Below are 23,781 nucleotides of genomic sequence, written 5' to 3'. Positions count from 1 at the left end.
ATTTGATTGGCAAAGTTACATATGACTTCATTTAGAAATCTGGAAGCAAGGAAATCAATATGTGCTATTATCAATTATGAAGAACAAATACTATTCCTTTTTTGTCACATATGTGCTATAACATTTTTGCAAAACTAGTATTGGTATCTTTCATCAGTTTTAAGATATTTTCAGTCATTAGTTCTTCAAATATTGCCTATAATCCTTTTATAAACTCTCTCCTCTCGACACTCTGATTAAATTTTGGTTAGATGCTCTCTCATTCTACCCTCCATGTCTCTTCAACTTCTTTGTCTTACATTCCATTTTCTCTTCTCTCTGGGCTGTAGTATGAATATTTTTTTCTGACCCTCTTTTTAATTCACAAATTCTTAAGATGTTAAACCTGCTCAGTTAGTATTTAATTTCTGTTATAATCTTTTCATTTTTAGAAGCTCTTTTTGATTTTTCTAAGTTGACTTATTCTTTTCTCATTTTCAACTTTCATTTTTTGAACTATTTTAATCAACTATTAATATAGATATTTTTCAATTTAACTTGTTCTTTTCTCATTTTCAACACTTTCATTTTTTGAACTATATTAATCAAATATTAACACTTTAAAAATATTTGCTCTCATTTTCAATGTGGAAATTATTTCCATTCAAAAACAATGGTGAAATTCCTCCAGAAAACATTTGTGTTTGCTTCAATCAGATATCTAAGGATACTACTAGTCCAGCACATGAAACCAAATGTTTACCTTGAAGGTTTTCAGAACATCTAAGTAGTATGAATACAGGTTGCAAACAGATATTAGAGTCAATTGTTATGTTGATGAATTCTCTAGAAAAATGTTTAACTTTTTTACTTTTCCGCTTAGTCCCAAAGTTCGAGAGAGAGAATTTTCTGGTAGTTCCCTGAAGTAGCTGGAGTTGAGATGAAGGTGGCAGGTTTATATGTTTACCCTTACACTAAAGTTTCTCCTCACAGAGGGGGTGTCCCCAGTTATCAGATTCCCCATGTTGTTTAGAGCCCTGGGTTTTGTCTCCTATCCTCAAAAGCCCCTCGAGGGAGTAAAAAGTCAACGCTTAAGTTCAATTAGTTTGGCAAACGTTCTCACTGCAAAAATCTGGCATTAGTGTTCTGTTTATCTCTCCAGGTTCCCACTTCCACTTAGAATCCTTACTTTCTTGCCAAGTTCATTAAGATACATATCTGAAATAGCATTTTAGCTAATCTCAGCTGGAGTTTCCAATGGCTATCTGGTTTGTCTAATTCATCATTGTATGACTGTGCACTGTGCCTACTGCTATGCTGGAACCCGCTTGTACTGGGTCACGAAAGCCAGGTCTCCTGAATACCACATTCGTATAGGCATGAAGGACTTCATATAGACTGCTGGAAATCATCCATGATACAAGTACCATACATAGATATTGGCAAAATTTCTATTTCTATTTCTACACCATAGAAATTGGCAAAAGCTACAAATCAGCGACTTCCACATGCCTATAGTTCAACACATAACAGCACACCACTGTCTCATACATAGTAAGTATCCAAATATCTCATTGAACAGGAGTCTTCCAGTTATCATCGTATTAGTTAGTTCTATCCTTACTAGCAAGCTTCTCGCCGTCTCCAAACTGATTCCATGTTATCATAACATTTAATGGGTATGTTTCTATTTCATAATTCGGGATATATAAAAATGCTAATCACCACCAGAATATAGTAGCTCTCCCACCCACAGCCAGTTTCTGGTACAGTATATTATACTTATTATTAGGTTTACAAGGAAACGTTCATGAAGATGCCAAATACCATTTTCTAATTAGCTATATAGTGCTCAATTATCCCAGTAATTTAGTTTTCCTAAACTACGATGAATTTATTACTGCCTTTAAAAAAAAAAAAAAAGACAGAGTCTTGCTCTGTCGCCTGAACTGCAGTGTGGTGGCATGATCTCAGCTCACTGCAACCTCCACCTCCCAGGATCAAGTGATTCTCCTGCCTCAGCCTCCTAAGGACCTGGGATTACAAGCACCTGCCACCACGCCCAGCTAATTTTTGTATTTTTAGTAGAGGGGTGGTTTCACCATGTTGGCCAGGCTGGTCTCGTAACTCCTGACCTCAAGTGATCCGCCTGCCTTGGCATCTCCTAGTGCTGGGATTACAGGAATGAGCCACTGTACCTGGCATCCTATTACTGCTTCTTAACTAGGCCGAAAGAAAAATTACACCAGTTTAGTTCTAGTTCTGCTATAAATTAGCAAAGTGTGACTTGGGCCAAATCCCCCACCTCTTTAACAGTTTTAATTTTTTTAGACAGAATCTCATTATATTGCCTAGGCTGGAGTGCAGTGACTATTCACAGGCATGATCAGAGCACACGACAGCCTACAGCCTAGAACTCTTAGGTTCAAGCAAACCTCCCTTAGCTTCCTAAGTAGCTGGAACCACAAGTATGCATCACATGTCCAGCTCTCCATTATTTGTTCTCAGCTTAAGGTCTCTCATCTATTCTCACTGGTCCTAAATCATCCTAGATGATCCCTATGGTCCCCATGATTCTAGAATACATTATTTACAGATATTGGCTTAGATCAAATCCAGGGTACTGCCTATAACATGTGTCCTTAGGGTCAAAATCAAGTCAAGGACGTTCCTTTGTTAAGACCTCTGAAAGATTTAAACTACTGCCCTCCTGGATCCTCTTAGCTAGACAAAAGGGCTTCTAAAACTCTAAATGGCATTACCCTACTCTATCTCACCCTCATGGGTGAGAACAATAACCCTAGCAGACATCCCCAAAAGAACCCCTAGCCAATACCAGTTGATTTGCCAGATGACAACAGGTATCAGTTGCCAGCTACATAAGGCAGGCATTTTAGAGCTGCCACCACTCCAGTTCAACTAGCCAACATCACTTGGAGAAACCTACAAAGAGGACTGGTATGTTGTTGTTTAAACTTACAATTTAGAGTGTTATATATATAGCAGCAGTAAATAACCGAAATATTTATTTTACCAAACTCCCCTCCAAAGGTGCTATGGGCTAAACTGTGCTCCCCCATAATCTTTTATATATTTATTTTTTACAAGACCAGTCAAGAAGACTAGTGAGAAGGGGAGGAAAGAATAAAACAAATAGTTAGATCTATAGCTGATTGTGAACAATCAACTGAGATAACTCATTACCTTTGTTTGGGACCAGCCCCCCACAAATCCATGTTAAAGTCCTAACCCCCAGTCCCTCAGAATGTGACATTATTTGGAGATAGGGTCTTTACTGAGATAATCAAGTTAATTTGAGGTCATTGCGGTGGGCCCTAATCCAATATGACTGGTATCCTTACAACAAGGGGGAAATTTGAATATAGTCACACACAGATGTGAAGAGACAGGGGAAGACAGTCCTCATCTACAAGGCAGGGAGAGGCCTGGAACAGATCCTTCATTCATAGTCTTTAGAAGAAACCAACCCTACTGAAACTGTGAATTTGGATCTCCAGTGTCAAGAACTGTGATACAATAAATTTCTATTATTTAAGCCACCCAGTCTGTTGTGGGACAGTAATATTTCTATCATTTACATCAGTTAATGGCTGCCCTAGAAAACTAATACATAGAGCTACAGCAAATTACATTTTACACCAAAATTACCTGACAGTACTTTTTTCCAATGCTAACAGACACTGTTTTGAGTCTCAGACAATTTCATAGCCCCAAAACACATCTATTTAAATTTGCATCCTGGTCCATTCATTCCTACATTTTGCCTACTTTTATGTTGCTTATCAATTTGCAGAATTTAAATTGGTCTTGAAAAGGCTACTTAGTCATTTATATATGTATCACCAAATGGACATGATACACATTAAAAATGAAGTCTACAAATTTAAAAAGAAATCAAATACATACCTCTTTTCTATAATGATTGGCTGCATCCAGATTATCCAAAATAATGGTGTCTCCTAACAGCATACCAAATACTAAAAAAGTCAATAAATGAATTTTGAAAATTATGATATTTTCCTTGGTCATATTAAAATATAATGCACACTGCAAGTCTTTCTTTGAAAGAATGCTAGTATTTGTTGTAATTTTATTTGACTGTCCTCTAAAAAATATTGGTAAAACTATGACTGATAAGCAAAATAAGAATATAAATTTTCATTATCAATAATTTATAGATTTGTATCACAAATTTAACATCTGTACAAAAGTAAAGCCACCATAATGTCTTTTACCTGTTTCACAATGTTCTACATTATCTGGAAATGTTAACAAGTCTCGAGCAAAGACTGGATCTCCAATGGGTTTAAAATACAATTTTCCATTTCGGAAATGAGGTAGAGGTCTAAATAAAAAGAAATTTTAAAAAGATATTAAAGTACATGACTTTTTTAATTTTAAAAAAGATAATATGGAAAACATGAATATATTACACATCATTTTGATCATATAATCAACTCCTAATCCACCACAAGTGATACTTCTAAATGATCAGCTATTATGCCCTTAGAAATGGAAACAATATTGACCATATAAAAAATCTACTTGGTTTTATCTGTACTACTACCTTCTATTAGTTTGTATTAACAATATAATAATAGTTTCATTTGACAAGGAAAGAAAAAAAGTAGCCTCTAAAGCTGGTTCCAAATGAGAGTGTGAATGATGTAACTGTTCATGTGAAGAGTGGTCACAGAATGACTAGGGGAAGGGGCAAGGCCCAAGACTGAGAAACATATGAGGAAGGCAGCTCTAGGTCCCCTGCCTCCCTGTCCTTCCGACACAATAGGAAGAGGAATTGAAGCCAGTAGATGATAACAATGGAATTTCAGAGATGGTAGTTAATTGGGGTGTTGGAGACTTTCCCTTCAACATAGATGTAGAGGAGCTCTAGTTAACTCAATCCCAGTAAGAGAGAGAATACTAGGAACAGAAAGGATAACTCGTTTCTAGAACAAATGTTAGTCTTAAATGTCAAATCCATAATTTCCCTAAATCAAGGATCCTTAACTTAGTCTCCAGGGATTAAAGAGATAAATTAGCCCTCCTGGAGAAAAAAAATTCTTCTCACAAAAAGTATTAGGGTGTGAGGGGTACATGCCTCTAGTCATCCCAGTTACTTGGTAGGCTGAGGCAGGAGGATCACTTGAGCCCACAAGTTTGAGGCTGCAGTGAGCTATGACTGTGCTGTGAGTAGACACTGCACTCCAGTCTGGGCAAGAGTTAAACCCATTCTCTTAGGTGGGCTGGGCGCAGTGGCTCACGCCTGTAATCCCAGCACCTCAGGAGGCTGAGGCGGGCGGATCACGAGGTCAGGAGATCGAGATCATCCTGGCTAACACGGTGAAACCCCATCTCCACTAAAAAAAATATAAAAAAAATTAGCCAAGCATGGTGGTAGACGCTTGTAGTCCCAGCTACTTGGAAGGCTGAAGCAGGAGAATGGTGTGAACCCAGGAGGGGGAGATTGCAGTGAGCCGAGATCGTGCCACTCCACTCCGGCCTGGGCGACAGAGTGAGACTCTGTCTCAAAAAAAAAAAAAAAAAAGCATTACCTTTATCAACACAGTAACAATGACCCGTCAGGATTTCCCATGCTGTTCCTTTGAGTACTGACTAGCTGCAGGGTAGCAGATTTTAGAATCCGATAGATCTGAGTTCAACATACAGCTGTTTTGTTTCCTCAATCTATTTTTAGATTTATAAGATGAAATAACAAGTTTACTGATATAGTAGACTCTTAATGAGATCCCATTCTCCTTCAAGTCCCCATTCCTATGCAATTACAGGCCATGAAAAGCTTTGTTTAGTAATCTGAGAAAATACTGACCAATATTCTGTTATACATTTTTATTTATTTTTTTGTTAGTATTTCCTTCCTGTCTTTAGGTGCATTATTAAAAGTAGGCCTAATCAGAGTACACATAAAATATAAAAAAGGGCCTGGATGCAGTGATTCATACCTGTAATCCTAGCAGTATGGGAGACTGAGGAGGGAGGACTGCTTGAGCCCAAAAGTTTGAGACCAGCCTGGGCAATATAGCAATAAAAAAAAAAAAATTTAGCTGGGCATGCTGGCATGCACCTGTAGTCCCAGCTACTTGGGAAGCTGAGGTGTGAGGGTAGTTTGAATCCATGGAGGTTGAGGCTGCACTGAGTTGTGATCACGCCCAGCCTGGCTGACAGAGCAAGACTGCATCTCAAAAAATAAAAATTAAAAAATTAAAAAATACAAAGATATAAAAATTTTTTTATGTCTTGTGTGTATACATTACATATACATGTAATGTATGTCTTTGTGTGTATACATTACATATATAAATAACATTTAATTGGCAAATAAAACATAGCCAGCATATGTAATGAAAAATGCCCATTTGTGATGAAGACAAAAATAATGTAGATAATTCAAGTCAATTCTCTGTTTTAGATATCTTTTAGATAAATCATTTTTAAATTCAAGGCTTTGATAAAAAACAGAAAATATATTTCAGAAAAAACCATTACTTTCACTTTTTTCTAACCTTTTCCAATCTGGAAGAGTCTTCTTATAAATAGAATCAAGGGGCAACACCTGCTGACGACCTTGGGTTTCATCATAGATACGACGTGCAGCATCAGTAGTTAGGGTGACTACACAGTCCATGTCACTTGCCAGATGCCAAGAAATAACCATCGCAGCTCTATCATCTTCAATTTGTGCTAGATGTGCAATCTACAACCCATTTTCATAAAATCAAGTAAAAAAATATAAAATCCATTTATAAAAATTTGATATTACTTTAAAAGCCCAAGCCTAGGTAACAAAAACTTTTCTGAAACACATGAATTAAAAATAAACTGTCAAGTTGTTAAAAACTTAACTTGAATATATTAAACATTCTATTCTGCTATTAAATTAAAAAAATTTTTTTCTAAAGATTAAACTCCAGTAAAGTTGCAAATGAGCAAATAAAAATATCAGGAATTTTTCCTTTTCAGACCGCTCAGGGATGAAATAATTAGAAATTTTATTTGCTAGTAATATATACTTTTTTCACATGTTAACACTCTATAAATGGGATCTGTCTTCTTGGTAAAATAATCATAAAGTACACTTAAATAATATACACATAAAACAATGCAGTTCAATTAAACATATAGTTAATATGCCCTTCCCTTCTAAGTAAATTCTTTACTCCAATATTACAGTATTCCTTTCAGAAAACAAATCTGAACATCACAAATAGGAATTGTTCCTTCTGCTACTCAGGAGACTGAGGAAGGAGGATAACTTGAGCCCAGGAGGTAGAGGCTGCAGTGATCCGAGATCGTGCCACTGCACTACAGTCTGACAGAGCAAGAACCTGTCTCCAAAAAAAAAAAAAAGAATTGTTTCTTTTGTTTCTGTTTCTAGGAACAATGCTTTGGAGCTTAGAATAAATAAAAAATTACAAATCCCTGCTTCAGTCACAAGTATTCTTTTTCTTTCCCTCAGATCAGACAGTTAATGTGCCAACAGTGTAACAAGGTTCAACGGTGGCATATTTCACACATGTGCGTGAACACCCAATCATCAAGAAGCATTCTTGTTCAAAGTCAAGTCCACCAAGATTGGACTATTGTGGCCAGTATCAAAGCCTAATTCATTGTGCTAGGATGGTGGTGTCTACCCTTTAATCTTACTTGATCTGGTAGCACAAATCCGCCCTAGCAATAAGAACATTGTGTGTCACTTTTAGAAACATCAGGCTGGACATGGTGACCCACGCCTGTATTACTAACACTTTGGGAGGCAGGCGGATTGCTTGAGCCCAGGAGTTTGAGACCAGCTTGAGCAACATCACGAAACCCCATCTCTACTAAAAATACAAAAAATTAGGGGGGCATGGTGGCATGAAACTGTAGTCCCAGATACTGGGGTGCTGAGGTGGGAGGATGACCTGAGCTCAGGAAGTCCAGGCTGCAGTGAGCCGAGATGCATCACTGAACTCCAGCCTGGGCGACAGGAGTGAGATCGTGTCTCAAAAAAAAGCCAAAAAACAAAACACATCCTAACATCTATCCTTATATTCTAATTCTCTGTTAGTATGAACATGCAAAAAAACTAGTACATGCAAATGAAAACAATGTTCTAGCCAATGGAGAAAGAATTAGTAGAGGCAAATGAAATGTAAGAAGAAGAAATTGCTTACTTGTGACATTTAGATGTGTTTTGTAAAAGAAATACCATGATACTATCATAAAATCTATTTAGAAGGGCATGTTAATTATAACCATAATATGTTTAACTGAACAAAAAAAAAACTTAAAACTGCTACTAAATCTTCCTCATTTAGAGATGGGATTTCAAGATATTAGGAATTGAGGAAGAAATGTGTAAAATATCTAAGTTACTTGAGGTATTCATGATGTTAAAAACAAATACATTTTGAAGTTTCGAGGAAAAAAGCCTCCTCCCCTTGTTCCTACTATATTTCTACGATTATTTATTCCAGGTTTTTTTTATTTTTTTGAGACAGAGTCTCGCTCTGTCGCCCAGGCTGGAGTGCAGTGGCGTGATCTCGGCTCACTGCAACCTCTGCCTCCCAGATTCAAACAATTCTTCTGCCTCAGTCTACTGAGTAGCTGTGATTACAGGCACACGCCACCACACCTGGCTATTTTTTGTATTTATTAGATACGGGGTTTCACCAGGTTGGCCAGGCTGGTCTCAAACTCCTGATCTCAGATAATGCGCCCATCTTGGCCTGCCAAAATGTTGGGATTACAGGTGCGAGCCACTGCGCCTGGACTATTCTAGTTTTATAATAAATGCCAGGAAGAGTATTTTTTAAGGAAGGGGAAAGACTAAGGATGACATGGAAGGATTGCAAAGTTTTCTCCTACTGGTTAGGGTAGGGTTTATACTTCTGAGGGGACAAAAGAGAAACTATGTAAAATGAAATTGCAAAGATTTCCCCCAGATTTTCAAGACATACAATGGGAAATATTTAAAAAGGAGACTTTAAAATACATTTCTCTTGCTAAAATTTATATGTTGGTAAAAATTTTACATATTGTGCAAGAATTTTGTATTGGATGGACTATTAAAATGTGGAAACCATATATTTATATGCTTAGGATCAAAGAACTGCTTTTTTCTAAAAATCGGTTCTAAAGAATAACATTTTAAAACATTGTACATTAGCAACTTGTTTTCTAATGTATAAATTTGTATTTAATTTAAATTTAAATTCAATTTTTCAATTTGCAAATCTGAGGTTTGAGTAATAATGTACATGGTTTTGGTCATAAACATTGCTACACATTACCCCCTATTTTCAGTGGGCAGTGTATTTGTGAAGGCATACAAAATAAACTACCACAGATTTTAGAGTCAGAGAGACCTTGAGTCACAACTTGTTAACTATATTTTAACAAGTTATTTGAGCTCCCTGAATTTCAATTTCTTCATGTATAAATGAGAAATACTACAAATAATAGTTCATACGGTGGTTATACAAGTAGAATATACATGCATAGGCAACAACCAAAGACTCCAGAGTCAGACTACCTGGGGTTTCACCCCTGGCTCTGCCACTTGCTAGCTGTGCAACTCTGAGCAAGTTACTTGACCTCGGTTTTAGCTGGGCACAGTGGCACACGCCTGAAGTCACAGCTACTTGGGGGGCTGAGGCAGGAAGATCGCTTGAGCCCAGGAGGTGGAGGGAGCACTGAGCCATAGTCTTACCATTGCACTCCAGCCTGGGTGACAGACTGTCTCCCCCTCCAAAAAAAGAGCTGCATGACATGAAAGCATCTCTAAGTAAACAATAAGCCTTGAACTAATACATCTTAACAACTTCTGCCACAGCCCTCAATAGTCATATTACAGATTTCAGTTTTAAACTCTACCAAATCCCTACTGCAATAATGACAGAAGGTACTTTATTGGAAAGAAGTAGATTACAAAGAACCTGACACTTTTTTGTCACTTTTAGAAGACCCATTTTAAACAAACAAGATAATAAAATGTACTGCCTCTCCAAAGGCTTAATAAACACAAACCTTTCCCAAAACATCCCCACTGCCTTTAGTATAGTTTGGAAGAGTACATGATCTTCTGGGTTTTTTCTTCAGTTCTTCCTGTTCTGATAGCTTTCTTTTCAGAAGCGCTTCAATGTGTGGCACCTATAATTTATCAAGAAAAATTAACTACAAGACCAATTACTCTTGAACCAGGCAGCCCATAATGACAGTGGAGAAAAATTAACAATTTAGACAACTCAAGGATATAAAGTTGGTAAGTAGGTATTATTTAAAAAAAAAAAAAAGACAAAACTATCAGAAAACACACACACACACACACACACAAAAACACAAGTTTAAAAACCATGATTATAGTAATATAAAGTTCCCACTTCACTGAATTTAAAAAAATTCTTAGCGAAGATATACACTACCTATAATAGGACTTCTCTTTGAATCCAAGTTACACATACAAAAGAATATAAATTTTAAAAATCTAGATTGCTTTTTATTTCTCTTATTTTGTTTACCACCACGTGTATTGGTTATGCACCCTTTTCAAAGCAGTACTTGAACTGATGTATTATTAACTGCATTTATTGGTGTCATTACATTAAAAATACAAATTGTAATTTCTTTGAATAGAGCACTCTATCATTTTGTTAGTCATTTTTAATGTCTAGTGACTAGACTATAATGCACACGTCCTTGTACCCTAAAACAATACTCATAAAATTCCTAATAAAAACTGCATATCGTAGAATGGACTTTAATAAAAAATCTTTCACGTATACTTGGAAACTGTACCTGTTGTGTTGTAGGAATGTCAATATTATGTATTTTTAGTTCATTTCGCAGTTGGGCCTCTTTTAATCTTGCTTCTTCAACTTGACCTAAAATTAAAAACAAAAAACTTGCATCGATTTCTGATAGACCCCAAATCATAGTTTTTGAAAAATATTTTTAAATTCCTTTCGTTTTTTCCTTTTAATGTCTGTTGCTAAAATGAAAACTGATAGGTGACCACTTTAGAAATTCAAAATTATACATCTTAAGGCTCAATTCTGATACACAAAAATGAGAAAACAAAATTAATGCAACTAAAGGGAGATATGATATACTGCAAACTCCTAGTAATCTTGGATAAGTGACTCAATTCACGAGTATACATAATTTATACATAATTGCACAAGGTTGTTCTCGAACAAAGAAAGACTTTATAAAAACAATTTTTAGTATAAAAACAATTTTTAGGCCGGGCGAGGTGGCTCAAGCCTGTAATCCCAGCACTTTGGGAGGCCGAGACGAGTGGATCACGAGGTCAGGAGATCGAGACCATCCTGGCTAACACGGTGAAACCCCGTCTCTACTAAAAAATACAAAAAACTATCCGGGAGAGGTGGCAGGCGCCTGTAGTCCCAGCTACTCGGGAGGCTGAGGCAGGAGACTGGCGTAAACCTGGGAGGCGGAGCTTGCAGTGAGCTGAGATCCGGCCACTGCACTCCAGCCCGGGGGACAGAGCAAGACTCTGTCTCAAAAAAAAAAAAAAAAAACAAAAAACAAATTTTAGTGCTACACAAATGACATATTATCTCATTACTAGATTTGGCTCCTATTATATTCTAAATATCCTTGATCTTGTACAGGCATACACGAAAGTGAGTACTTTGAGGCAAGCTGTAAATATTTCTTGGTTAACTTGATCAAAATAACTAACACAAAGTCAAAAACCTTAGCAAAAAAAATATGACAAATGAAAAGGGAAGAGATGATAGAGCACAACTCAGAAAATGTCTTTCAATTATATGAAACATTATTAAGAATTGCAGCAAACGTAGGCTGGGTGTGGTGGCTTACACCTGTAATCCTAGCACTTTGGGGGGCCAAGGTGGGCGGATCACTTGAGGTAGAAGTTCGAGACCAGCCTGGCCAACATGGTGAAATCCTGTCTCTACTAAAAATACAAAAATCAGCCAGGCATGGTGGCGTGTGCCTGTAATCCTAGCTACTTGGGAGGCTGAGGCATGAGAATCACTTGAATCTGGGAGGCACAGGGTGCAGTGAGTAAGATCACACCACTGCACTCCAGTCTGGGTGACAGAATGAGACTGTGTCTCAAAAAACAAAAACAAAAACAAAAAAACTGCAGCAAATGTTCTGTGTAGTGACTCAAGAATAATTTACGTATTTCAGTATCAGTGTGTGCTGCCCCAGATACCTCCATAGTATGACAAACTGCAATGTTTGAAGTAAAATACATACAGCTCATTAGTCAAATGAAAAATTACATTATATATCACTCCCTTGGTGATATTATCCAGTATCTTTTGCCAGAAGCCAGAGCTAAATATAAACATTATTATTACGTAGAAAGCCTTAAATTTTCCACAGGTCCACATTCCTAACAGAATGTGTCAATTTTTTATAAGTAAGCAGGATACAAATTTATTTAAAGTAAGAAATACTTCATCTTAAGAATTCTCAATGACAGTATCAACCATCATTACCACCTTTCTGCAACATCCTGCATTTTACTTGTGGTTTAGGAAAGTGAAAGCATGTTTGTGTATCACGATTTCACCTCCTGTCTCGTCATTCCCCAAAGCAAAATTTTTGTCTTGAATACAAAATGACTTACATTTCATTTCATTAAGAAGCTGTTGGCTGGCTTCAAATAAACTTTTATACATAGTAATAGACTGAGATAATTGGTCCTTTTCTTTTGTAAGTGCTGCCATTTGTTGCTGCTTCTTAACATCTAAGAAAAAAAATTGAGATAATTTAATGTAAAAACTGACTTTTCTAAAATATGTCATGATGTGATTAAATAGCTAATAAACACCATGTTAATGGAAAGCAAAACAAGGTTATCTAAAGTATCACTAACAATGGAGTTTAACCATTTATTTCCTAGAAACTTACCATTGTAAAACATGAATGGTAGGATATACGGTTCTAAGGTTCTTGATAAAAGTGGTAGCCGGGGCTCAAATACAATAAAATATTCAGTACTATCCCTTCCAGGACTACTTTCTGCCAGCACCAGACTCTGTACATATAAACAAACAACAGGGGAAAACAAGATTTAAAAAGAAATCTTTCAACATAAAAATGTTACATAACTCATTATGCTCTGTTTTCAAGTAAGTGGTTAATTTTAAAGGCCAAAGGCATAGGCTGATCCTTAAGATTCCATTAAACCATCATCACCACCCAACACTACCTAAGACATAAAACATTTTACCTTCTGGTATTGGTTTGAAAGCCAAATGATCGTATCAATAAACAGCTTATGTGAAAATTATATATAATAAAAAATTTCAAGAAAAAGTTATTTCCTTCACATTAGAAATATTGATGGCTGCTTACAGTTTTGACCTGTAAAATCTTCTTGATTCTAACCTCTAAATTGAAAGCAGCATGAAACAGCTGATAGTGTGAAAGTTATAAAAACAATCACAAAGCCCAATGCTGAGTTTAAGTTACAGCAGTTACCATGGAAATAGACCCATCAAAGTCCCAGGTGACAGAACAAGAGATTTTGAAAAGCTCTAAAGATTTTTTAAATTGTGTTTTTCTCATTAATGGACAAAAATCCTTTTGATATACTTTAAGACCATAACATATAACTAGTAAATGACACAAATATATTTTTATCTGAAATGATTTTTTTCCACACAATTCTATGGGAAACAATGATAAGAGCTGTTTTTGTTTAGACTATAACAATGCAATTTACAAAGAAGCAGTATTTTAAAAAAATCTAAATCAATATGACACTGTAGGTCATCCATGAAATAAAATTATAAATTATAGCTCACAGACTTTTTCCCAAAGAATACAGAATACAAGCCCACCATTAAACCAATTGCCAGTTTCTGAATGTGGTTTTCAACAGACTTACACAAATGCAAACACGTATTTAAAAAATACTGTTTGCATTTTAAAAATAAGTAACGTATACTTTATACTTTAGCAACTTGATTTCAGCACTCGATTTGATCAATTCATGTGAATGTATAGATGCCAATTTAAAATTTATGCATAGTACATTATACTATACTACTCATTCATCAGGTGGTGAATATTTAGTACGTTTACAATTTTTAAACAATTATCTATAATATAGCAAAAATATATCTCCAAATGTTTCTCTGCAAATGTGTTTTCTGGGATGAATAATGAGAAGTACAAGTTTATTTTAAAAGGTAAGTATCAAATTTCCCTCATAAGAAGTTGTATCAATTTATCCTCTCACCAGCAGTGTATGGGAGTGCCAAATTCCCCTTATGCTGGCCAACATTTAATATCAATCATATATTTTTTTCTAAAAAGGAGAATTAAAAAGCAGTGATTATTATTTTAACTAATATCTCCCTAAGTGGTATTGAAATCATGCTTATGTTTACACGTTATTTATATTTTCTTTTCCATTAATTGCCTGCTCATATTCTTTGCCCATTTATTTTTCTCCTGGTTTGTCTTTTTTCTTGATTGATTTGCAAGTAGTTCCTTAGGCTTTAGAAATCTGTTCAATGTATCAGTCCTCTAATTATATGTATCTAACACAGTCATGCACCACATAACAACATTTCATTAACAAAGGACCACATGTTCAATGGTGGTCCCAAAAGATTATAATACTGCATTTTACTATACCTTTTCTATGTTTAGATACACAAATACTATTATATTAAAATTACCTACAGTGTTCAGTATAGTCACATACTGTACAAGTTTGTAGTCTAGGAGAAATAGGTTATGCTGCTGGGCGTGGTGGCTCATGCCTACAATCCCAGCACTTTGGGAGGCTGAGGTGGGTGGATCGTCTGAGGTCAGAGTTTGAGACCAACCTGGCCAACATGGTGAAACCCTGTCTCTACTGAAAATACAAAGATCAGCTGGGTGTGGTGGGCACCAGCCTGTAGTCCCAGCTACTCAGAAGGCTGAAGTGGGAGGATTGTTTGGACCCAGGAGGCGGAGGCTGCAGTGAGCCAAGAGTGCACCAATGCACTCCAGCCTGAGTGACAGAGCGACACTGTCTCAAAAAAAAAAAAAAAAAAAAGGAAATAGGTTATGACATATAGCTTAGGTGTATAGTAGGCTATATCACCTAGGTTTAAGTATACTTTATGATATTTGCACAACAATGAAATCACCTGATGATATATTTCTTAGAACATATGCCCATCATTAAGTGATGACATGACTGCATATAGCAAAATTGGTATTTCTCCTCAATTTACTACCTTAAAGACTGTTTTTTCTAATACAGAATCAGATAACAAATCTGATCATCCAGTGTCAACAATTATCAACACATTGTCACTGTTTCTTTTAATTCTGTTTAAGATATGCTTACAGTACATAAAGTGTAACCTTTTTTTTTTTTTTTTTGAGACAGGGTCTTGCTCTGTCACCCAGGCTGGATTGCAGTAGCATAATCATGGCTCACTGTAGTCTCAACCTCCCAGGCTTAAGCTATCTTCCCTCCTCAGCCACATGAGTAGCTGCGGCTATAGGTGTGTGTCACCATGCGTGGCTATTTTTTGTAGAGATGGGATTTTGCCATGTTGCCCAAGCTGGTCTTGAATTCCTGCGCTCCAACAATCCTTCCACCTTGGCCTCCCAAAGTGTTAAGGTTATAGGCATGAGCTACTGTGCCTGGTGGAAAGTGTAACTTTTAATGTAGTTAAATATAATATTTTCCTTTTTGTCTTGTTTAAAGAGGAATCTCCTATCTCAAAGTTTTAGTTTTTAATCCCTGATGCACACCTACCAAGAAAAAAGGATAAACAGAATAACAGAAATGAAGAGAACTGAAGAGTCCCAAACTGGATCCAAGTATAAACGGAAATTTGGCATATGAGAAACAAACAAATGCATATCAGAATGAAACTTAAGACACTGCCATCAGAAACGTCCAGCTCATGTAGGCAAATAACACAGTGAATCTGAATAGCACAATTAACAAACTTGAGCAACTACAAATTTAGATTGTAACTTTAAACAAAGCAATAACGTGGAACATTTACAAATACTGGTTGTGCTCTGGACCAGTGTTTCCTAAACTTCCCTAATGATAAGAATCACCTGCTTGTTAAAAATCAGATTTTAGAGCCTGCTCCAGACATACTAAATCAGTATGTGAGGCAGGAGCCAAGAAGGACTTGAGTTTTCTATTTATTCAGTGAGATATCAGGGACCTCTAGTGGTAAGAGTACATTTACATGCATGATATGAAGAGACTTTTATATACAGCTGCTGGGGAATAACCAAATCTCTGTCTGAATCTCAGGAGTATATACAGCAGGCTTACCAATTTCAAATGACTACAAGGTGGCCAAGAAAGCTGGACATAGCTAAATAGGAAAACAGGTAAAGTGGACTAGATGTCTTTTTCCAATACAAACCCACTCTGCATGTTAAGTATGTCTCTCCACTCCCCTTTGTTTTTCAATGTGGCTTTCATTACCTAATTTTTGTTAGAGCACAAGAAAATTTTACTTTATTCTCCACTATAATAAAAACAGAAGAACAAGTGTGAATATAAGTGGTAAATATATACGTCCTCAATGTCAATGAATGAAAAGAAGTGGCATGGAAGTGGCTGACTGGAAACCAGATGCACTGAGAGGAGCAGTCACTGTTCAGGGTGAACACACAGTTGGCTAAGACAATCATCACCCAGTGTTGCCAGATCTTTAGATTTTACCAAGTAAATTAGAAATGCAGAGTTTTATTTAAAAACTCCAGAACTTTAAATATTGGAAATTAATTAAAATGAAAATGCTGTATTGGTCAGCCACTGCCAGACCAACTGACAAGTCTTCAGGCGAGGTACAGCTTGTAGGCTCCTACTGTATAAGCCTAATTTTACTGAAACAATGTGATGTTGCAATGAGTTAGACACAGAAATGAACAACAACAAAAATACAAGAAAAGGTAACATTTCATATCTATTAGTACTGTTAGAATTACTGATAAAGGCCGGGCGCGGTGGCTCAAGCCTGTAATCCCAGCACTTTGGGAGGCCGAGACGGGTGGATCATGAGGTCAGGAGATCGAGACCATCCCGAGCTACACGGTGAAACCCCGTCTCTACTAAAAAAAATACAAAAACTAGCCGGGCAAGATGGCGGGCGCCTGTAGTCCCAGCTACTCGGGAGGCTGAGGCAGGAGAATGGCGTAAACCCGGGAGGCGGAGCTTGCAGTGAGCCGAGATCGCGCCACTGCACTCCAGCCTGGGCGACAGAGCTAGACTCCGTCTCCAAAAAAAAAAAAAAAAAAATTACTGATAAAGATATCAAGAAAATTAATGGATTTGAAAAAGGGTCAATAAAATCCAGATATATCAAAAATTAAAGAAATAAGGATATCAGAGATAGCACTGTGAATATGATCTGCCCCTCCAATATAAAGAAAGAAAGTTCTGAAAACAAAACAAAAACACACCCCAGGAAAAAGTACTTACATACCAAAGAGCACTAATATTTTTAAGAAAAAAATGAAAATTCAAAAAGAAATGGTCAGTAAACAATCTTAGAAAGATTAAAGCCAAAAAATGTTCAACCTTAGTAGTGACAAAAATAAATTTTTAATCAGATATTTGGTTAGAATTTTTAAAAATGCTCACATATATAGTGTTGCTAATATGAGTAAGATGGACATATACTTCTGGCAGGAATATAAACTGAACAGCAATTGGCAATAACTACCAAAAGGTTTAAAATATGCATATCCTATCTCTAACACATTCTGCTTCTAGTAATTTCTTAAAGAAATAATATATACAAAAAGATATATAGTCATCCCTCGGTATCGGTGGGGTACTAGTTCCAGGATTCCCACAGATACTCAAATCCATGCACACTCACATCCCTGATATAAAATGGTGTAGTATTTGCATACAGCCTATGCACACACTCCATATACTTTGAATCATCCCTAGATTACTAGTAATAACTAATAAAACGCTATGAAAATAGTTGTTGTATTGTTTATAGAATACTGACCAAAAAAATGTCTGTATGTATTCAGTACAGATGAAATTTTTTTCCCGATTATTTTTGAATCTACAGATGTGAAACCCACGGATATGGGGGGCTGACTGTACATAGAAGAAAGCTAATGGAAGCATTGTTGATAAAAACAAACTTTAGAAAATAACTAAATTTCACTAAGGATTGATCAAATAAATGGTGGTCATTAACGTACAACGATGTAGGCTTACTTTTACTGAGAATATATTAGAGATGTTAAACCAGAAAAGATTTTTATAAAGGCACAATTCTATTAATGAAATTTTACACCCTCCGAACATGTATATAAATCATATACACACACGGTATGCAGGCAGCATTAGTGTGTATGCCGAAACTCTGGAAGGTAATACGAAATTGTTAATCATCTATTATCTCTGACAGGTGACAATATCTTGATTATTTATGGAAGTTCTTGCATTGTGTATTTTTAAAATACAAATAAAATTATTTTCATTTTAGAAAAAAATGAGTAACAAATATAAGTTATTTAATTAAAATTTACCTGGGCTACATTTTTTGTTTCTATCCACATAATGGCAGCTTTTCAATGAAACATAAAATATCACGTATCGTCACTAAAGTTAAAAACAATTAGAATCAGAAAAAGCTGTCATCCCATAGGAAAAATGGGAGTCTTACTTATAAAGATCCTGGGTTCAATTGTAATAGCAAAATCAGAAAATATTTCAGCTGACTTTCCAATTTAGTGCTATGATTAGAGCATCTTCATAGCTATACAAAAAAAAAGGTGTCTTAATATGGTGGTTAAAAACATTAAATACAGAAATCCTATCTACCAAAAGATATAAAAAATTTACCACGATTTCAGCTGAACCATTCACAAAGGGGAATTCAAGTGTTCTAACTTTCCCGATAAAGAGTGGGGTATCAGTATCTTCCTCATTAGAGCCTTTAATGGTGGCTATTATAGTGCCAACCAAATCAATTCCAGTATGGTTGTTGTAGTCATCCTTAAAACAAAAAATGGAAAACAGAGAAAATGATCAGAAGAGTAAACCCAGAGAAGAGCATGTACAAATCAGAAATAAGACATAGAGCCCCCAACATTAAATTATCTGTATCTTTCTTAATCTAAGCACAGAATTCAGTTCTAAGTTTGAGTGTTCCACAGGCAAGAAACAGTTCCAGAAACTATAAAAGAACAAGAGACTTCCACCTAATACAACAGTTCCTACCTTACTAAATTACAAAGACTCCCATTTTAAAATATCACCTTTTCATATACTTTTAGCACCTACTGATGTGAAAAGTGATAAATAAAAAGTTATTATAAACTTGTAGTGACTTCATTTTATTAACACCAGCAGCATCTGTATACATTTGAAAACCAATAGGCCTATATGTGTTTCACACAATGTTTGGTGCTTATATGAGATTCAAAGACCCTTGGAGTAATTCTATGGCGCTGTTGACCCCAACAAGATGTTTTGGGAAAAGAAGAGATGTCTGGGGAAGAATAACCAATCATCTAAAACAGGAAAATAAACTGGAAGTAGGTAAGTATCCCACCAACCAAATTTTCCATACAGGTGCAGTCCCACTACTGTGTTTTACATGTTTTTGTTAGTATTTTTGACAGCTGTGTTGCTGCTTACGTTTCATGAAATCAGCAGCCTTGGAGGAGCTCTGATTTTCTTTCTTAACTATGAGGAGTCATCAGAGCAGATCACTTCCAAAAAAAAAAAAAACAAAACAAAACTTATGTCCTTCTGTCCCCTCAGTGAACTGGACATTGAAGAGTCAATACAGTTCACACTCATTCGTGATATATACACGAAAAAAGTGAGTAAAGGTATGTATTAGGAATGGTAGCAGCTGGGTGTGGTGGTTCACAGCTGTAATCCCAGCACTTTGGAAGACTGAGGCAGGAGAATAACATGAGGTCGGGATTTTAAGACCAGCCTGGGCAACACAGCAAAACCCCGCAGAAAAAAATTTGAAACTAGCCAGGTGTGGTGCTGTGCAACTGTAGTCCCAGCTTCCCAGGAGGCTGAGGTGGGAGGATTGCTTGAGGCTGCAGTGTGCTATGATTGTGCCACGGCACTCTAGACTGGGTGACAGAACAAGACCCTGTCTCAAAAAAAAAGGTAGGCAGATTGAGATTTCTGCATTTTGAGTCAGTTCTGCTTAGTATATCTGAATTCATTTTATGTATAATGTTATATATACTCTATTTGTATTCAAATACAAAGATACTTACAAATATTTAATTCATCTGCACAAGTTTTCTCTATAACCTTAATCGGAGTAATTGACAGAATCCACAAAAATAATTTTGTACCCTAAAATCAAAGATAATTTTTCTTGTTACCCTTTGTAGTTTTGGAAGAAAATAAACATTACCGTGATACTAAGATGTAGATCTCTGACCAAGGTCCTACTGGCAACTGAGCGAACATTAGAAACAGCTGGTGTAGGTGGTTTAATTTTAGGTACTAACTTCACAGGTTGATTAGGCAGGACTTCAACTATAACCTTAAAAAATAAAAGAGACATTCTGATTAACAACATATTGATGCTTTAGTATTTAAGAGGAAGGGAAGACATAACAATGGCACATACTAAATAAAATTAAATGTTACCTTCTAAAATTTATTTCTATTAATCTTTTAAAAGTAATCAATTTGCTTTTAAAATTCAGCATAAAAGTTAGGTCAGGTTAATTTTTGGATGTTTATAGCCATCTCTAAGAACAAACTTAGAGGTATTAAAAAACATAGGTAATTAAAAAAATTAGTATATCAACAGTTGTTTGTTTTTTTCAGACAGAGTCTCACTGTGACACCCAGGCTGGACTGCAGTGGCCGTGATCTCTGCCCACTGCAATCTCCACCTCCAAGGTTCAAGTGATTCTCCTGCCTCAGCCTCCTGAATAGCTGGGACTATAGGCGTGCGCCCACCACGCCCAGCTGATTTTTGTATTTTTAGCAGAGGCGGGGTTTCACCCTATTGGCCAGGCTGTTCTCGAACTCCTGACCTCAAGTGATCTGCCCGCCTCAGCCTCCCAAAGTGCTGGGATTATAGGCGTGAGCCACTGCACCCAGCCTATACCAACAGTATTAAATGTAGATGATGTATATATCACTACCCAGAATCTAATAACTGAAATACTATTTATTTTTAATTTCTAACTTTTATTATTTTAAAAATTTTATCTTAGATTCAGGGGGTGTATGTGCAAGTGTGTTACATGAGTATTATTGCAGGATGCGAGGTTTGGGCTTCTAATGATCCCGTCACCCAAGTAGCAAACACAGTACCTAATAGGTATTTTTTCATCTCTTGCCCACATTCCTCTCTCCCCTCTTTTGCAATCCCCAGCGTTCACTGTTCCCATCTTTGTGTCCGTGTGTACCCAATGTTTAGCTCTCACTTGTAAGGGAGAACATGCAGTATTTGGTTTTCAGTTTCTTAGTTAATTTACTTAGGATAATGGCCTCTATCCACATCCATGTTGCTGCAAAGGACATAATTTCGCTCTCTGTTATGGCTGTGTGAAATGTTACTAATATTTTCCATGCATGGTTGATATGAGCAACTTTATGACACTACACACTAAAATGCTGAGTCTTTGATATAAAGAGAAATGGAAATGTGACTCCTCTAACAGGTCAAATTATTGGACAAATTTAAACATATTCTATACTAATTTTCCTGAAAATTGAATTATTTATATTTCACATCCAATAATCACTTTTAAACAAAATATTTCATACATAAACTAAATGAGAAAACATGAAGCTATTTCATTTAATGCAGAACCAAGGGGAAAAAAAAGAAAACATAAAGCTAACTGTGGTATATTAAAAAAGTAAGCAAACCTGTTCACTGTTGAGAATATTTGTTTTATCCATCATAAAACCAAACTGGATACAATATGTCCCCACTTTATTAGGAATTACTTTATCCCTAAATTTAAAAGAAAGTTAAGATTACTGACAAAGTTTGTATAGAGGGGGAAGGAATTCAAAGAGTCAACATTTCTGTTCTTTCCACAAAAACAAATGAGTAGGAAGAATAGAACTACTAACACTATATTGACCTTCATTCATTCAACAAATATTTCTTACTAATTCCGAGGTTCCTCTTACCTGTACATTCTTTTACAAAACATTCAGAACAAAAGTGCTGGATATGGTAAAAATCGAAAGAACAGGAATATGAAGTTGAGAAAGCAGTAAATACATCAAAAATGCTGATATATGTCAAGTAAATTTTGCTTCATTTCTACTTTATAAATTTCTAAGCGACAGTTTTGTATTTCAAAATTATAGAACATCCTGCTGCTCTTCTATGTAACTTTATTTCCATTCAAGTACTATTTGAAATATTTATGTATACATGTATACAAGGCATTTACTGTGAATCAATCATCAATAATGAACTCAGTGCCTAAGAAGAGGTACACTTATTAACCTATTTTGGTCACGCTTTACCACAATGAAAATATGAATAATATTCTACAATATGTGCGACGTGGCTCATGATCCCTAGGGTAGCTTTTGCATGTCATTCATATTCTCAAAATACCGGCTCAATGCAGTACAAAGCACAGGTTTTGAATACGTACTTCAATTCATATCCCAGCACTGTAACATCTATGCAACCTTGAAGAAAATTATTTAACCTTTCTCTATATTGTTTTCTCTGAGATGGTAATACCTAAGAAAGTTATACTGAAAATTTAAACAAGGCTGGGCGCAGTGGCTCATGCCTGTAATCCCAGCAATTTGGGAGGCTGAGGCAGGCGGATCACTTGAGGTCCGGAGTTCGAGACCAGCCTGGCCAACATGGCGAAACCCCATCTCTACTGTTAATACAAAAATGAGCCAGGCATGGTGGTGCATGCCTGTAGTCCCAGCTATTCAGGAGGCTGAGGCAGGAGAATCACTTGAACCCGGAAGGCACAGGTTGCTGTGAGCCGGCATCACGCCACTGCACTCCAGCTTGGGTGACAGAGTCAGACTCTATCTCCAAAAAGAAAGAAAACAGATTTCTGCTTCCAAATGGCAGGCCAACCCTTCATGATGAAAACAGCTGTACAAAAAAAAAAAATTGCTTGAAAATATTCAAGAGTTAACAAGCTAAAGTAAAAAATAACTTAGTAGAATATAAGATAGAATGGAGGCCCTGGGAGATGAATTTCACTTTTAAGGATGCTTTAGTCCTGGGAGTAAATTCTAGCAGCACAGGTAAACCTAAAGCAGACCAGTTTGCAAAAGAAATGCAACTTGGCTTTTAATCATGTCAATCTCTGAAACTGAACTGAAGTGGTAATAGATGGGTAGTGGCCCAGACAACGGACAGAAGCAAATGTAACATACTCTTATCCTACATATCCAATTATTTCTATAAATATTCATAAATAAAATGTCTAGTACAGCAATAACAGAATCACCAGATACATGAAGGACAGAACTAGAATGAAAACCAACAGAAACCAAGAGAAAATCACAACAGACCTAAAGGAACTCTAGGCAGACTTTAATACACAGATTAACTGAAAATGTCAAACAGAAATTGGCAACTGAAGGAGGGATTTAACAGAAAATTAGATGTCACTGAAGAGAGAATTAGTTAACTGAAGATAGTTCAAAGTAATCATCTAGAAGGAAGAGAGGCAAAAGAATGGCAAAATTTTTTAAAACTGAGGACCACGAAATCAAAGCCTGTGAAAACCAAGCAGGATGTAAAAAAGAAATCCACACAGACATATCATAGTAAA

General features: G+C 36.2%; 1 protein-coding gene across 1 annotated transcript in view; it reads right to left on the bottom strand.

Annotated features, from left to right (window-relative positions):
• SMCHD1 (structural maintenance of chromosomes flexible hinge domain containing 1) overlaps positions 1-23,781 on the bottom strand; it is a 156,572-nt gene that overhangs the window by 20,986 nt on the left and 111,805 nt on the right. The window contains exons 35-44 of the mRNA XM_011957791.1: positions 21,878-21,965; positions 20,400-20,531; positions 18,854-19,006; positions 12,913-13,039; positions 12,629-12,748; positions 10,798-10,883; positions 10,030-10,152; positions 6,525-6,715; positions 4,236-4,345; positions 3,907-3,977 (exon numbers count right to left, since the gene is read on the bottom strand). Coding sequence (XP_011813181.1) covers positions 3,907-3,977; positions 4,236-4,345; positions 6,525-6,715; positions 10,030-10,152; positions 10,798-10,883; positions 12,629-12,748; positions 12,913-13,039; positions 18,854-19,006; positions 20,400-20,531; positions 21,878-21,965 — 1,201 coding nt within the window. The remainder of the gene's footprint in view (positions 1-3,906; positions 3,978-4,235; positions 4,346-6,524; positions 6,716-10,029; positions 10,153-10,797; positions 10,884-12,628; positions 12,749-12,912; positions 13,040-18,853; positions 19,007-20,399; positions 20,532-21,877; positions 21,966-23,781) is intronic.

This window comes from Colobus angolensis, unplaced genomic scaffold (assembly GCF_000951035.1).
Source record: "Colobus angolensis palliatus isolate OR3802 unplaced genomic scaffold, Cang.pa_1.0 Scaffold45, whole genome shotgun sequence".
NCBI classification, from domain to species: Eukaryota; Metazoa; Chordata; class Mammalia; order Primates; family Cercopithecidae; genus Colobus; species Colobus angolensis.
This window is presented reverse-complemented; position numbering and strand designations above follow the sequence as displayed.